At 42.0% G+C, this 17,584-nt stretch overlaps 1 protein-coding gene across 1 annotated transcript in view; it reads right to left on the bottom strand.

Annotated features, from left to right (window-relative positions):
* Nucleotides 1-1,413: 1,413 nt before the first annotated feature.
* The window catches only part of esama (endothelial cell adhesion molecule a), a 42,046-nt gene continuing 25,875 nt past the window's right edge, over nucleotides 1,414-17,584 (bottom strand). Inside the window, exons 2-7 of the mRNA XM_064351069.1 lie at nucleotides 8,228-8,370; nucleotides 6,530-6,731; nucleotides 6,167-6,322; nucleotides 5,784-5,906; nucleotides 5,130-5,259; nucleotides 1,414-4,820 (exon numbers count right to left, since the gene is read on the bottom strand). Coding sequence (XP_064207139.1) covers nucleotides 4,382-4,820; nucleotides 5,130-5,259; nucleotides 5,784-5,906; nucleotides 6,167-6,322; nucleotides 6,530-6,731; nucleotides 8,228-8,370 — 1,193 coding nt within the window. The 3' untranslated portion in view covers nucleotides 1,414-4,381. The remainder of the gene's footprint in view (nucleotides 4,821-5,129; nucleotides 5,260-5,783; nucleotides 5,907-6,166; nucleotides 6,323-6,529; nucleotides 6,732-8,227; nucleotides 8,371-17,584) is intronic.

Raw genomic sequence — 17,584 nt, forward strand, 5'->3', positions numbered from 1 at the left:
CTCTCCTTGTCTTTCTACCTGAGCTACCTGAGGTCCCAACTGCATTGCTCACGTTGGACATTCATGTACAGTAGCTGTCTCACACAGGTTATATTTTAGTGGGTTGGTACGACCTTTTACAGAAAGATGAGCTTTTAACACCTTCACTGTTAGAACATCATCATAACTATGTGGGCTGCTTCTGAGGGTCCAGAAACCATGACTACAGGAAGAAAGTCCATCACTTATTGACTGACTGACTGGCTGACTGGCTGGCTGATTGACTAACTCACCTATTCATTAGTTGCTAACTCTAGTTAAAATCTAGTAATTACATAGATTTTACTGGTGCGGTTTATTTGTGCCTGTTCGGTTCTGTTTTTATGGACACTTTCATCCAAGATGTCCTCTGTCCTGAAGGACAATCAAACAGCACATCCCACTCTGTTCCCCTACAGGTCTGTTAGAGTTCAATCATATCTCATACCACAGATGCAGCAGGTATTGTTGTTTGATGGGTCACCACTGACTATACAAAAAGATGACAGGGGATTCTAAATATGTCATAGTTTCAGAAACTGTTGTGATAGTTACTCACCAATCACTTTCATTCAGTAATACATGCAGTTGTCAATGTGAAATAATGGCAATAAATATATATTGCTTCATATATTTAGAACCATTTCACTGAGAACAAAAGCTGCAAAGACAGGCCGTTTGGCTGTGGCTGTTTAATGCGTTTTCTTTTATTGGATATAACTCTAGTGGTGAATGTGTTTACTGCAGTTGCCGCTCCATCAGTCAGACAGAGAATGAGAGACACTAAAAATTCATGGGACGCTCCTTCACCACAGAAAAATACATTAACCATGCAACTGTAAAACACAGGTGCTGTAACTGCATTGGTATGGATTTTCTCCCAATTTTCTGACTTGCTGGAAGCTCCAAAGCAACATGCTATTTTCGCTGATTGACACTACTGTTGTCGCAAAAACTCATTCAGTGTTGGTAAAATTACACACGATGGTGGAAAATCTAGAGAGCAAAGTGTAAATTTAGTTAAATGAACAACTGAACAAATTGACCTATGCTTGAAATAAGCTTGCTGTGGTTCAGGTGTCTATTCTCAAGGGTACTAAGGGTAACGAGGTCTGTATTCAAAGCTGATGGATGTTTCAATCTCACCTGCAAAGTATCCACTGAAATCCACTACCAGAAACAGGAAACATTTGTATGAAAGAGAGGGTAATAGCAGGTTGATAAATAACTCAGGAATTTACAGTCTGAACATGTGATGGCTTTTACGGGGAAGTAAAATAAAGATCCAAAGCACACTTCAGTTTCACTGTGCTATGGTGACACCTAGTGGACATATATGGTTTAAAATATATTTCAGACAAATCCATCAAAATATAATTGACATTTTCACATACAGGCATTTTGAAATAGAATTTTTTATTAAAATATTGGTACAAGGTATAACTGAAGCTTTTTAAAGCCATATACATAAAAGTTAAAAAATCTCAGAACAGTGCACATGAACATATTTTCAGCAGCAATAATTATATACATCAATTACTACTGTCATGTATTTATAGATTTTCATCATATCTAGGGATGTAAGCTGAAATACAATTTTATAGCATTTTAAGGGAATGTCAGATCAAGAATGAAATAGATATATATGTCAATATATATTTCATGCTAATATCATATGAAAAACTGCTGCAATCTACCCAAGTGAATAACAATGAAAAGAACTCTTTTCCCACAACTCCTCTTTTGTTATAGAACACACATTAGCATTTTGTGCCAAAGCAATTGTCAACAAGAAAGCAAAATAATAAATGTTCTCAAAAGAATTTGTACCAATTTGCTGATGAAACTAGGTTACACAGATTATTTTCTTCTGGCATAAGCTCAGTGGCAAAACTCTTTTTGTCTGGTTGCTTTTTTTAAAAATCTATACAACATGGTGATTGTACTGAATCACTGCTTTTCAAGGAAGTCTGGGCCTGGACAATTCTCTATTATGTTGTGTGAAAATATATCAGTGTTTTGACCATTCCTGATTTTCCAAAAAATATATAAAAATGTAAAACAAATGTAAGAGTCCAGATTAATTTTAATCTTACAGCTTAACACAAAAAATTAGGAAACCCCACAAGCCGAACTATTTATTGACCTGATGGTGCTCCAAATTACATTTCTATTTAAACAATATTGCACTGAATGAAAGTAGCTCAGGCTTTCAAAGTGAGAAAAATAAATATATACTGTGTTTTAAAAAACTGGTATCTTGCTTTCTCAGTTATCTATATATGTAAACAAACAAAAAACATAAGGCCTGATTAAATTAAATTTCATCCACAAAGGAATTACTGTAATTACATACAGTTACATTATATCATGTTTTATACCTATCTGAAGCTTGTGCTGTGACAAATATGCCCCAGCCAACTACTTATGTATGAACAAATGCATAACAAGAAAGTGTAGTCAGACATGACTTATTAGGAGCACTTAATGTATAATGGGACCTGTAGCAGTTTGAATTTTGGATAGAACTAACATTACTCCAATAAGTCAATTAAGTTCTGTCAACACTAGTCATTTTAAGCAGTTGGGTTAGCATTGTAACAACATCCTAATCTGTAGCTGATAATAGAAAGAAACAATCTCTTTGGTTTTGTAACCCATATTTGTTCTACATTAACAATCTTCAGTTCACATACAAACTAGGTTTATGGTATTAATGTACATAGGAGAAACAGATACTCATTCCCATTAAATAAAAAAAGTCACGCAGATTATTAATGATAAGTTATTATTTTTGCTCCTCAATAATTATATCAAATCAGCAACAAAGGCCATAAAACACTATCGTTATTGATAACCGATGAATGAAAGCGATGACTTCCCAAAAATCACATGGAATGTAATGAAACAGTGTTGCTTAAAAAAACAGTTCTCTGACTAGTATTTTAATGCAGTCAGATAATTTGGCCAGTGTTCATAAAGGCAAACAAATGGCACTTTATTGGTCTTCTAACTTCTGTAAGACAACCTATATAATGATTCTGTCCCCATTTGAACTTCTCTGGGTCTAACTAAAGAATTTGAAAAATAACTATTTACAAAAATGAACTCGACATTTGCAATCTGATCTCAGTCAGATTCTTCTGCATTCTAATGACATAAATGTAGTTTGGTTTACAAGGAAACATAACAAATTGTGTATTATAACATAGCTGCTCCAGATTCATCCTGGTGTCACTCAGCTCATATGAATTGATTTTACATGTGTGTCTGCTGATCTTGGACTCTAAAGCACACATGTGATCTCAATTCTGCGTGGCACAGTTTCCAGTGTTGATACAAGCAGTACATTTCAATGAACAAAATAATGTCTTGTGCTGTATGGGTTGTCTCTATTTAAAATAAAATAAAATCTGAAATGTAACATCCAAATCAAAATGAAATCAGGCCACTGTTAACAGTACCATGCAAAGCCACTGCACCATTTTTCCTGTTGTGTAATTGTCTGTGAAACATGCTACCGCTGACAGTAAGGAAAGGCATTGTTCCTTAAGTGAAATAAATGAAATTCAGCTTTAAAGAATACAAAGTAATAAAAAAACATCCTGCAGTAAAGCATTACAATTATATCTGTACATATCTGAATATACCATGAATATAAAAAACGGTAACACTTTACATTGAGTTTCAGCTCCACCTGGGTAGTTAAATGGTATCTAATTTGGTAACAAGAAGTTATTATCGAGCAACTCCAACCAAGGTAACATGGAGCAACAGTTAGCAAGTCGTATTCTTAATAACACACACTTAAGTACAATACAATATTTTAAAATGTCGTATTTACACTCTCAGGTCATATCTTCATGACACATAAGAAATAAACCTAACCTCTTAGTTTCTCAATGTGCCATCATGATAGGGAATGATTTCATTTTAGAAGGAGCGATGTGACAGGGCTGGCATTGTTTCATATGCACATTTAACAATACTGCTTGTTCCATGTTACCTACGTTGGAGTGACTCAGTAATGACCAGTAACGTTAGCAAATTAGTTACAGTTTAACTGTACAGGTAAAGCTGCAACTAACCAAAACTATTACCAAAGTGTTACCAAAAAACTAAATATAAAACTCAGTGAATTCATTGTACACTTAAATGAATTAAATTACATCATGTGACACATCTGCACTGTATGTTTCACCGATACACCTTAAGAGCAAACAACCAGTTATTTCCAAAATCAAAAACACATTTTTCCTCATCACTAATTCAATTCAATCGAAGCATTGTACTGTGTATTTTTTTTTATTTTTTAGAATCTGTACAATAGTTTACAGGGCATGAGCCCGAGCCAGCCGCCACGCTACACCAGAGAGCCGGCCTGGTTTTGGGCGGGCACCATTATGGGCACTCCGCCCATGCGGGCGATGTTGGCGGAGGTGACGTTGGTGGGCACCAGGGGTGGTCTCGGGGCCTGGGGATGGGCCTGATCAGGTCTGTGCAGGGAGCTGCCGTTGATGCTGGGGGGCCCTGGGGGGCCGCGGGGAAGGCTGGCGCTGGGGTTGTAGCCCGGCAGGCCCTGCAGAGGGTTGGCCTCTCCCCCCGGGCGTGGCCGGTACCCCATGGTGCTGCCCGTGGCGGTGATGATGGAGGCGGTGTCGGAGGCCGGGTGGTGGGGGTAGAGGTGGTCCCGTGGGTGGGGGTTGGTGACGATGGAAGACAGGGTGCCGTTTTTGGAGATGATGTCAGAGCCCGTGCCGCTCTTGGCCCACGACACGCGCTTGGGAGCCTGAGCGTCCTCCCTGGATGGGGGGGGGGGAGAGAGAGAGAGAGAGAGAGAGAGCAAGTGAGAGAGAGAGCTACATGATATATACAAGCATCTCCCCCATACACAACAAAGCACATAAAATGAAGAGCCCCCTGCACACATACTCATTCATCCACCCACCAAACAAACACATGCAAACATCCAACACCCCACCACAAATGCACTCACTCACAGACACACGCATGCACGCTCGCACACACGCACACACACACACACACACACACACACACACACACAAACAGTTTCAGGCAAGCGCCCCGTGCACCATGTAGTACAATCTCACTTGATGTCATTGGCTATGTCGTCCTCACTGTCCTTCCTTCTCTTGAGAAAGAAGATGAGGATGAGGAGGAGGGCGAGAAACACCAGTACTGAGCCCACCGTCGCCCCGGCGATCACCCCTGCACTGGAGGCTGCACGGAAACCAGAGAAATGTTCTCAATGTGAACTCCATCTCAGTGCACACACATACAAACATCCACTCACCCACTCACCCACATTATCTACAGATGCAGCATCTTTACAAATGCTTTCCTCATTACCCATTCATACACTCACCCACTCATTAACACATCCACATATCCTTTTATTCAAACACTTCCACATCCACTACATACAGGTGTTGATACACCGGGTAAAGCATGTATAGCTGTTGTTACAGAGAGCGATATGGTGTTGATTAACAAATTTCTGCAAGGATCAATAAAGCATTTGTTCATTCATACAGAGATTGACATGTGTGTACAGGTGTTCATACAGAGAGTAAGATGTTTGTACAGGTGTTCATACAGAGAGTGTGATATACATACAGGTGTTCATACAGAGAGTGTGATATACGTACAGGTGTTCATACAGAGAGTGTGATATATGTACAGGTGTTCATACAGAGAGTGTGATATACATACAGGTGTTCATACAGAGAGTGTGATATACGTACAGGTGTTGATCTCAAGATTAATGTAACAGGTCTCTGAGCCTGCGGTGTTGCTTGCTTTGCACACGTATTTCCCCGACATGTTCTTGGTCAGATTGCTCAGTTTGAGTGTGCCCAGGTTCTCATCTGTAGGACAAAAATAGTCACACACAGTCACACACGGTCACAAATGTGGAATTCTGGGTAACCATCTACAATGACAAGGACAGATGTTAACTGTGGCAGGTACAGAGAAATGAAACAGGGAGGCAAGGGTTAAATTAGAATAAGGTTCTATTCTTCTTCTTCAGAGAACTGACTGGACTGGGGCTTGTTTTGGTACGTTTTACAAAGTTTAATTAATGAAAAATTGAAAATAAGAAATGTTATAAATGGACAGGACTCACTCTGCATAGGAGCGAAGAAGACCTCAGACACTGGGGAGGTCTTGGTCCACCGGTACAGTGGGACCGGTTTGCCAGCTTCGGATTTGCAGCTCAAGGTAACATTCCCCTTCAGCACAGGCTTTCCCACCATTTTACACACTGGTGGTGATGGAGGAACTGCGGAGGACAGGGAGAGCCACAAAACATATTACACTCAGTTTAATGTCAATGAAATGTCTTGCAGTATATATCGTGTCTCAAAATCAAGTGAAATTTTAAGGTAAAGCATTTTTTCATTTTAGATGGTAAATTTTATACTCCAATTTATACAATTGTTGCTCATTTCCACATTTCCTCGCGCCCAGCCTTTGGACCGGCTCTTACCTTTTACGTCGAGCGTGACCCCCCCCATGAGGGCCGTGCTTCCTGGGATGATGACCTGGCAGACGTACAGCCCCGAGTCGGACTCCCTCGTGTCGTTGATGAAGATGGACACGTTGGAGTTGGGCATGGTCTGAGTGAACCCCACCCGCCCAATGAACTGGGGGCTACCGTGACTCGGCACGCCCGCCGTGTTGGAAATGACCTGTGCCCAAAACAAAACACCATGCTGAAAACCCAGAGGCAAACATTCTGCAGTGGAAATACATTAAGCTTTCAAATGAAATTTAAAAAAAAAAACAATAAAAAAAACATTCTTTATGATTAATCTTTGACAGATTCCTAAGAGAAGCTTTCCGGCTTCACCGCGACACAGAAGCAGGCCTTTGAAAAGATTATGCAGAAAATGATGTGCACAGATGGCACTGTGGTGCTGGAAGATTTTCGGCAGTGATAGGCTTTCAAGCAATGGCAAATGAGACTACAGGGATGATCACAGTCATTACAAGGACTCAAGTGGCAATGCAGGTGTCGCAGGAATACAGTAAGTGCACCTTCCTGCCTACCGTTATATTTACACAGAGAAGAGAGCCTCACACAGTAAAATGTCCAGTGTTAAGTCAACACTAACAGTGGGACCAACTGTTGAGTTGAATTAACACCGGAATACAGCACTGAGCTTTAGAGCAGCTGTTTAAGAACCTTGATGGAGATTCCACACCTTTTCCCCATGTGGTTATACACCTGCCCAATGTACTGCATGAGAGACAGCTTGAAATATACAGCATATTTGCTCTGATTGTACCTTGCCCTTTCTTTGTATAATACATATGTTATGAAATTGTACAGTAAAAAATGATTGTGGGTCTACAGTAAAACTCCTGGTCAACATCAGACTCACCAATGTATTACTGGAATGCTGGTGCAAGCCAAGTCAATGTTTTAAGAGCATTAGCATGTTATTAGCAGGAAAAGCAAGATATTTTTTGCTTTTACTCCTTGTAAAATCAATGGGATTTTACTTTTTGATATTCAAAGTTTTTTTCCTATCCTTTGATCAATTGAAATGTGCATATTTTGGTCTTGATATATTTATTACTTGGACTGAAGTAATAAATATATCAAATAGATGGCCTACTTTGCATTGCATATGTCTAAAATGTGTTCTGGGAGCTAATGCAATGCAACATTTTCCTGGCTTGTACAGCTTTTTTATCTCTAACTCTGAGGATGCTGGAAGGGGTGAGAGAGATGATGGTGGACAGCAGACATCTGTCGACGTTCTTCAGGTTTTGGATGGATAGTTGTAATGAGGGGGCGCAGGAGGGTGTTTGAGGGGGGGATGGGGGGAGGGGGGGGCAGTGGGCTGCGTGTTCGTGCCTCGGCCTTGTCTTTCTGATTATGACCGAGGCAGGGACAGGTTTGATTGTGTCAGACAGACAGCTCCAGTGCGTTCTGCCTCCACCTCCCCTGGCTGCTGGTCTCCCCTGACACTCGGCATATTAAATCTCACAGTTCAGCTTAGACAAAGCCTTTCTTCCATCCGCGGATGTACTTTTAACAGCACGACACAAAAACAGGTCTTCCGAAATGAGGAGTGTGCAATGAAGTACCAAGTAGCCGCAGCATATTTACAGGGAGGAAGTGAGGTGGTAAGAAAACAACACAATGTATATTTGGAGTGAGAAAACAGATACTCACCAGCGTGGAAGAATTTCCCACCATGTTCCAGATGACCGTGTTCCTGTTGATGTCGGACGTGGGGCTATACCAGGCCTGTAGAACCACCATTTGACCATTTATGACCTCGATGCGATTGCGCGGTATCACCATCAGTGCGTCTCCTGTAGAGGGCACCACAGAGCACAGCTGTTAAGGCGCAGGATTCCCGAGTCAAATGAAACCTCACAGAAAAGCCTACGGTTGCGTGACACTATCACAATTACACATCAAATTATGCAGCCTGTTTCTAATGTCAGAAAATCTAACCTATAAATATGTATGTTTATAATCTGAGCAAATACAGACCCGTGACAAAGCAAAGGTTCCCAAGATGAGAAAAACAGGTATAAACATTCTAATACAATATGAGGCACCTAGCTAAGCACAAAAAAAGAACAATTAAGATAATTTTTCAAGCATTTTAAGTGTTTTACATTGGCTACATTGACAGTTTCTCAAAATGACATTTTCCTGATGCCTGGCATTGGACGTTATTAATATTTACAAAGTGGTACACCGGGAACATATAGTACATCTATGACTGTCCATTAAAAGATGTAGAACATTTCACAGAGGGAACACACTAGGACAGATAAATGCACCACAACAGATAAAACTATCTGAATAATCCAACATGCAAATCATACCAGTACAATTTGCTCAAACCCATACCCTACATTATCAATTATCAATTATCATCATGTCTGCTCACTCAGGACATAAAGACGTTTAATTACATGAATCAATACTTTCCACAGATTGTAATAGTGATGGACGTCATTTTATTTGGTTTAATCCAAAATACAAACCTTAAATTATTAAATTATTAAATTTATTAATTATTAAAAATCCTGATTTTGGATTATGACTTATATCACCAATGATTAAATAAATATTTGACCGATGGAAGAAAAAGATAACAGTTCCAATGGTGTGCCTACAGAGATGGATGTCTACTGTTGAAGCACCACCATAATTTAGTGGGTCATAAAGAAAGACAGTGAGAGTATGACAAATAATAAAGAATGCGGAGCACAAACAACCCTCCCCATGTCAGCATGCGAGATGCTCCCAGCACAGGCTCCTGTCTTACCCAGCCAGTTTGGAGCTAAATCTTTGCAGTCATGTCACAGAAAAGAATCCCACTTTAACTGCAGCATATTCTTTTTTCCTGTCTGTATATTTTTCTCACGTTGCATTCATAGAATATACACAGTGTCTAGTACACTCAGCTGAGGGTCTACTGCAGGGTTTCAGACTTCTGAGGGGCCACAGTGTCTGATGCCTTTAGGGCACTTCAACACGTAAGTCACTGATTGGCTAAAGAGTCGATGAACCTTGCTTTCAAGGACTAAATCGGCTACTGATTGAAATGTGGGAAAAGCCCACAGCTACTGTATTCTTCCAGGGCTGGAGTTTAACAGCCACACAACACTGTAGATGTCCTGGTCATTCATACACAATGATTCACAATATATTCATATCATTTCCTACATGTAGAATTTCATAGAATAATACAGGCACATCAGAGTACAGGGAATCTGAAACAGTGTGGCAATGACAGCATTTAAAAAATAAAAATAAATAAAAAAACCTTGGACGTTAGTTCTATTGACAAATTGCCATGATATTATCCGTGCAGAATTTGAATCTGCTCATGTTCCTGGCCAGGATACTTGTTTGTCTCGCTAATCTTTTTATTGTAAATCTTTAATTCTGTTTTTCATCAGCAGGGCCCGGAAGTGAGTGAAGAGGGGAAAATAGGGCAGGCGGTGATGTGTGACAGCGGGTCTCTGGGCAGGGAGGTGTGGAGGCGGAGTGAAGAGGGTCGGTTTGGGGCCCATGTTTCCTTGTGCAGGTTTATCTCTGGCACTGTCATTTTCGATTGTTTATCAAAGGGAGGGGAAATCTTCCATAATCCTGAGCTCCACTCTGCCACCCATCTGTGCTGTACAAATGCTGGGGGGTTGGTGGGTGGGGTGGGGGCAGTTCTCTCCTTCCGGAGGAGCGGGAATGAGGAGGCGCACCGATTGGCCAGGGCATGCACTCAGCCGTGGAACTAATGCATGCTGGTCAGAGAGGTGAAATCAGGGCAGTGGTATGCTTCATTCCACAGAATCATACTCAATGGCCTGACGGCAACCGCTGTTCACCATGATTCAATGTAAAATCCACACTGATGGAGTATGTTTAACTCTGACAGAGCATTTTTGATTCCTCTGGGCAAACACATTTTTCTGGGCTCTGAACATTTTACAGTGCTACCCATAGCTCCCTTAAAACACCTTTCCCTAGATATAAATAAAATCTCATTGATATAGCCTTAAAATATTGGATACATTACTTTATTGTCATGCTAACACATGATGCTAATTTATAGCCAGCAATCAAAATGCAAGAACTTAAAGGTCCATTTGTTAACTCAACTAATTTGAAACCTTGCCTTATTCGCTACTCCCAATGAAAATGTGCACCTTACTGGTTGCAAGTCAGCTGTGCCTGGCACATGCTAGGAATGTGTGGGCCAGCTGGGTTTGTGTGCTGTGCGTATTACTTTGTGTTGTGTGTTTTTAATCTGAAGTAATCACTACGTCTAATTTAGAACCAAAACAACTCTGGGGATATTGTAATAGAAGGATAAGTGGTCTTAAAACAGCTTACTTGTGATAATCTGCATTGAATAATCAACAAACATTACTTGGCAGCTGTAGCCGAACAGAGATTTGCAAATGAGAAACATATGCCCGGAGGATGGGTGCAGTGCCCCAGGCCCTCCAAATGGGGGCAGCAAAATGTCAAGAGTGCTGCTGTAAATGAGCCAAATCTTTGATCTCAAAACTCTAAAATCGCGAAATGGTACAGCACCAACCAAAGGCAACTGGCTGTCAGAGTCAGAGAATTTACCAAGACCAAACACAATGCAGTGTGTGTACACTCCAAATGTTAACTCACTGCTGTTAACTTTATGTATTTAAGTGACATATACTGCAATTTGAAGTGTGTACTGAAAAATATGAGTGTTTTGCAGGAATGTGAAATGTAATTGTTAAAGCAGGTGAATGTAGGTCTGTTGCAATTGGCTAAAGCACAATGGCTCCTCACTACTCTGAATTCCGGCTTTTTTGAGCCCTTAAGTTTCCAGCTCTCCCAGAGCATCCTCGTCTCATCCAGGGATTCGCTATCAGATGCCTGGGTAACCAATAAGCCGGTGAGTGATGTTCTGTGGGGAACCTGTGTCAATGTGGGCTTGCTCTTATTAAATGGAGCTGCCCTTTCTAATAATCTTTCTGCTCACATATCCTCCTCTTGCCAAGATCTTAGCTCTGATTCTGCCTTTCATCAGACAATCTCCCCTAGGAACAGGACTCCAAATCACGGGGGCTCACCTGCTCTGACAGCCAGACAAGACTCGGGGCACAGAAACAGATTTTCTGTTCTTTGTTCATATTTTTATCGATGATTGTGTGGTTTGTATTCATGTCTGTTTTGGACTGAGATCATGGACTGAGATAATGACTAATTATATTATTATGAAATTAACAGAAACCTTTGACTGGAAAATAGTTGTGGTACAGCATTTTTTACATCCATTTTTTATTTATCTCAGTACAACAAGAAACATGAGGCTTAGGGTTATTAGGCTACCAAGGTCTAACAGCCATAAAGACACATCTCTGCGACATACATCCACGCTCTCACCATAATATACCGAGACGTGCCTCAACTTCATCTAAATTTTCAGCCTCTAAACTGCCGTCTTTCTCCTTCGTTCGCATTTAAGACCTGGGATTTGTGCATAACCCACGTACTGTATTTAACAAGAGCTTATGCATGCTAATAAACCCTAATATCATTTCAGCAAAAAACACTATTCTACTCTTGACAGTTCCTTCAATGTTAATATTCAGACTCGGTTTCAGTATGAAATTGTGTGTTTTTGCTTTATGCCACATCATTTCCTGTATTCAGAGTGTTCAGAGAGGTAGCAGAAAGAAGATCTGTATATTGGTGTCAAGGTGACGAGGGCTGTGATATTTCTCAGAATGAGGAGCGGTGCTCCCCCCACAGACACCCCCCCCCCATAATAAATATTTGCAGGATGCTCTGTAAAATTGGATTTGTGTAAAGCCCCTGGTGCTATTTCTAGCAGTTTTGAGGAGCTCTGTCTCATCTGACCAGCCTTCAATGGCTCTTAGGTTCTGAGTGACTTTAATTAATACTTTAATGAGAACTCCCTGGCAACAGTGTTACAGTGAAGCACACAGCGTGCGTAGTTAAAACACTCCCTTGAGTGCCCGCGCACACACACGCACACATGCACAGACACAAGCAAACCGAGCCTAAAACCGCGCCCCGAAAGATTTTTTTAGACCTTACTTGAAATGATACCACAGCTGAACGTGCAACACAGCAATTAGGGTTGAAAAATATTCTTATCAAAAAAATGTTCCCAAGGAAGAAGGGTGAAGTGCGTAAGCGAACAAAAAAGGAAGAGAGTGAAAGATAGATGAGGCAAGGCAGAGAGAAGAGTTGAGCCCCATGTTCTGTAACAAAGGAGCCAGATAATTAATGTGCATTGAACATCCTTTTACACTTAAGTAATCTCCTTCATAATGACCCGGGGAGAGCTCTCTCTGCTGGGCTCTGTAGGTTTTAGAGGGGAGCATGCCGCTGCATACTGACAATAGCGCTGCCTCGGAGCTGCCTTCACTCCGCCCATCTGCGACATGCGGACACCGCCTCGCCATTTCGGATCTGCTCCAGAACTAATAATCTACTTACAGCACCTGATTGGATTTTAATTATGAATCATGAATCTCAAGGAGGGGGAACACGACGCAGTGTTTTAAATAAACGTTTCTCTCTGGCCTGCCCCAACCCATTTTCGATTTCCCATTGAAGTTGTTATCAGAACCAAAATGAAGCCACTGAAGAGAACCATGCTGAATATTCAAGTGCAACTTTGCATCGATGGATCATTGGCAGAATCTATCCGTCCATCATCTAGCCCGCTTATTGTTGGTGAGGGTCATTGGGCGGAGGAGGGGGGGGAGGCAGGAATACACCCTGGACAGGTGTATCTATCGAAGGGCACACACACCATTCACTCACACACATACATACCTACAGGCAATACAGAGTCTCCAATTAGCCTAATCTGCATATTTTTGGACTGTGGGAGGGTAACTGGAGTTGCCGGAGGAAATTCACACGGACACAGGGAGAACAGGTAATTCTCCCTGGGAAAGATACATATTTAAATTTCCTTGATTTTGGACTTCTGAAAGACAGAGCACTGGATTCAACCTGTGCCTACGACAATTACACAGCAGCATAAAACGAAGAAGTGAATCTGACTGGCGGGAAACATCCACAAAAATTTAAATCAAATTCACTGGAGGATTTCTCTAACAGTGTGAGGTCTCTGGACTGGTAGGCACCATTATCCATGAGGTTGTGGTTTTGGGTGGGTTGTGGGTGATGTGTATCTGTGGTTTTCGTGTTGGGAGGGTGAACGGGGGGGGGGGGGGGGATGGGGCAGGGGGCTGTGTGGAGCAGGACCCATGGGAGTTGCGCTCTCGAGGGGGACAATGCAATGCGGACAAGGCTCACGTAAGCGAACCTAATGACAGGAAGTGTGTAGATTACACCGTTTACCCTCCTCTACATCCTCTCTTTAAGATGCCTCCCCGATAGAAAAAAGGGCGTTATGTTAAGGCTGACCCCAGACCTTTGAAGGATGAAGCTAATTTGTTTATCAAAAAGGCCCCCACATCAGTCTCTCCGACAGTTAGGAGTTAAACTAACATTATTGTAAAAGTCCCATAGCGACACAATAGCCCACGACCTTTGCTCCATTCTGTTTGCTTACCCCAGCCCTTTTATATACAAGTAAAACGGTCGGCCTTTGAAGGGCGGGCATGTAAACGACAGCGCAAACTGACACGCGATTTCAAAGTCCTGGCATCTAATCGCAATCGCGTTGCGAACGAGCCCCAGTTCAAAACGACACCGACAGGAATGGCGACGGACATCCTGGCATCAGAGGAGCACAGATGAGTGCGGCTGATGTTCGGACTGTTTATCACCGATGGGGTTCTAAGGCCGTTTGAAAAGCCACGCTTGATACACAACAAAGAACGCGGAGCGTTTCGCCCAGCACATTCCATCTTGACCAAGTGAAACGTTCCAGGATACGAATGGAGCACATCGACTCGGCTTCAACATGTTGTCTTGTCAAAGAAGAAAAAGCTCACCATCAGATAACCAGCACGGCTCCGTTCCCAAACTGCCATCTCGGAGAGCAATTAACATAAAAAACGTGTTGGCGGTATCGCGCCATGGTTCCAACCCCTCCTAGGCCTCCCTCCCACTTCATCTGGGGCTTTGAAAGAGATATTTATAAATCATTAGTTTAATTGCAAGGCGACGACGGTCCTTTCATCTCCGGGATCTGTCTCATTTCGGCGGCGTGGAGCGGACCGCGGTGACGATGCTGAGGCAGATAAAGTCTGGGAGAGCTCGGGCTTCGGAGTTATTTGCTGGAGGTTAATTGAAGTTGTAATGACGAGGCTCTGTGATCTGGTGCTGGATTTTAGCTGGGCCGAGCGGCGTGGAATTATCGCATGGTTATAATAGCCATTTAAAGAAAGAAATCCCATTTAAGCTTGCAGAGCTTAGAATGTGGAACATGTCGCACAGCTTCTACTGGGTTTAAAGGACCCTTCTTCCATAGAAGAAACAAATGCGTCCAACAACAACAAAAATGAATATAATAATGAAACTGTATGAGCCATGCTAAAGATAGTATCATTATATACTTCCAGCAATATCCATAATGACATGATTTCAAAAAGCAGTAGGCTATATAAAATACAGTATTTGAATATGCCTTGAAGGTTGTCCCCCCCCCCCCCCCCAATTCAGTTACGAACATTCTAATCACATCCTGTATTTGTGGTCTTACATATTAAAAGTTTAGCCCATACATTTCTAAATGCCTGGTACCAAGCCACCCTCATGGCCTTTAAAGTGTAGCAGAGCCAGGGTGATAACGCACTGTTGATAACTTAGTTCTGGCAATGAGGAACAATCCGCAGATAGAGGTGAACTTGCACAATCTGTTCCACTCCAAGATGTCCAGAATCCCAAAACAAAACAAACATTTGCTCTCACTTCTCACCCTAAACATGCAGAGTTTCCTCTGCATTGTGCAGATAGAGCAGGGCAGGAAAAGCCCGGGCCTGCTGATAACACAGATTGGGCCACGACCCAAAATTAGCAAGGCCTTTTACACAGAAGCAGAGGTCAGGACCGAGGGCAGGAAAGCAGCAGAGTCGCCCCGCGGCCTCACGTACTGCGCACACCTGGACACAAACACACATCCTTGGCAACCCCTTCCTCCAGAAAGCGTCCTGCCTTCACGAATGCCTTTTGCCTCCTTAGGAAGTTAGCAACTGTCGGCAAGGGAATGACGACAAAGGGTAGACGAGAATGAGTCAATGAGTCGAGATTTCTGGAAATTGGTCATTTCAGTCTCACAAGGAAAGCCTACAGTGCAGGAATGAGCGTGCACACACACACACGCACACACACACACACACACACACACACAGGCGGATGCATTACTATACTGTACAAAATCAGCCCATAAGAAGTGCTTGTTAGAAATGGGCTTCAGTGGCAGAAAGGCCTCATTTTGATCAGGTCTTTGAAGCAGAAAGCAGGGAGATCAGTCTGAACAATACTGAGAGGTGGCAGGTGACAGAATCCTCTCACTCCTGTCAGATTACCAAGGTGCAAAGACTCATTCTTGTGGATTGGATAAACAAGATGAATCCTCTAGGATTAACCCAGATATGTATGTTAAAACAGTTCCACGGTGTGCTCATGTGCAACCCCACATCCCGCTGTTGTAGTCTGGCAGTTATTTAAGCTAATATTTTGTATTTCAGCGAGAGTCATTAGTCTTATCACATCATCAGGAGGGCGCCACTGTTTCCTCAAGAACTGCAGCCTGTATTTTTCGTGACAAACAGGAACTTGTCTGAGAGACGACTGAGAGCACAAGTGTAGTGAGCTGCGGTTTGGTATCGCAAATGGAAATTCAGTGGAAAATATAGCTATGGTTTAGTAGTTTGTGTAATTTAGTTTGTGTAGTTTAAGTTCAATAAAGTGGGCTATAGTTTTCTGTAGAGGGCTCTTGTTTAGCTCTTTTAATATAAGTTCAGTAACGTGCTATTCGATCAGCAACAAAATGCAATATTAGACAAAGGGAACCATTAAATAAATATAATAATCATTTTTAAAAATGTGTTTTGTGTTTACTCAGGATCCCTTTGTCTAATATTACATTTTGACTACAGATCTGAAACCATTCACTGTGACAAATATGCAATAACAGAGGAAATCTGGAAGGGGGCAAATAATTTTCATGGCACTGTAGATGCTCTTTTGAATGATCAGAGCATGGATAGGTGGGATCGGGATGGAAGCATATTCATGGGTGAGATGGCTGTGGTGATCAATGTCAGCAGAGAGGTCGTCGGTGGTTGAGGCATCGCAGAGGACAGTGGGATAGCTTGTTTTGTGAGAGTTGACAGAGCATCTAACGGCAGGGTCAGCGGGGGAGGCGCTGTGATTGTGCTCAAAGCAAACTCATGCTGCTCTGGGCCTTCTGGAGGCATGAGATGGCCTCAGTGATAGACCTGGATGGTCTGCTCCCCAGATAATTTCACTGTGCCCTTGCAGACCTCACCAGACTGAGGGCCCACTGTTACCCTCCACTTCCACTCAGATGAAGCTGTAAGCAATGCAGATTCCCTGGACTTCTATTTGGTAACTATTTATTCTAACTGCCTTTCTGGCTGGCACTGGGCCCGTCTAGTATTTTAGTGAGCATACAAAATCCTCCATTAACACCTTCCAAAAATAATAACAGATATGAATACAAATGAAGTCATGAGGTGATCTGTATGGTTTACCTGAAAAAGGTGTAAAGTATTAACGCTGCAGATCAACATTAGTGTTGTTAGTGTCATAAAAACTGAATTAAAAAAAGAATATCTCACAGATGCAATCTCAATAAGCACTTGGGCCCAATGTACCTGTGCTAGTTGAGACTGTACCTGTTCTAGGACATTTTGGCTGAAGGGGAAACTTGGTTGCTCTTAACACTTCTGGCCTAGAGAGTAACTTCTGTGCCACAGAGATGAAAGTGTTTTTGTGTGTCAAATTAAAACAAGTGTGGAAAGTGTGAAGCCTAAAATATACTTTCAGTGATTCTGCCCAGAACAAAATTAGAACCGCCTCAATTCGCAATACAGGGGGTGCATT

The sequence above is a fragment of the Anguilla rostrata genome, chromosome 9, assembly GCF_018555375.3.
Source record: "Anguilla rostrata isolate EN2019 chromosome 9, ASM1855537v3, whole genome shotgun sequence".
Taxonomy (NCBI): Eukaryota; Metazoa; Chordata; class Actinopteri; order Anguilliformes; family Anguillidae; genus Anguilla; species Anguilla rostrata.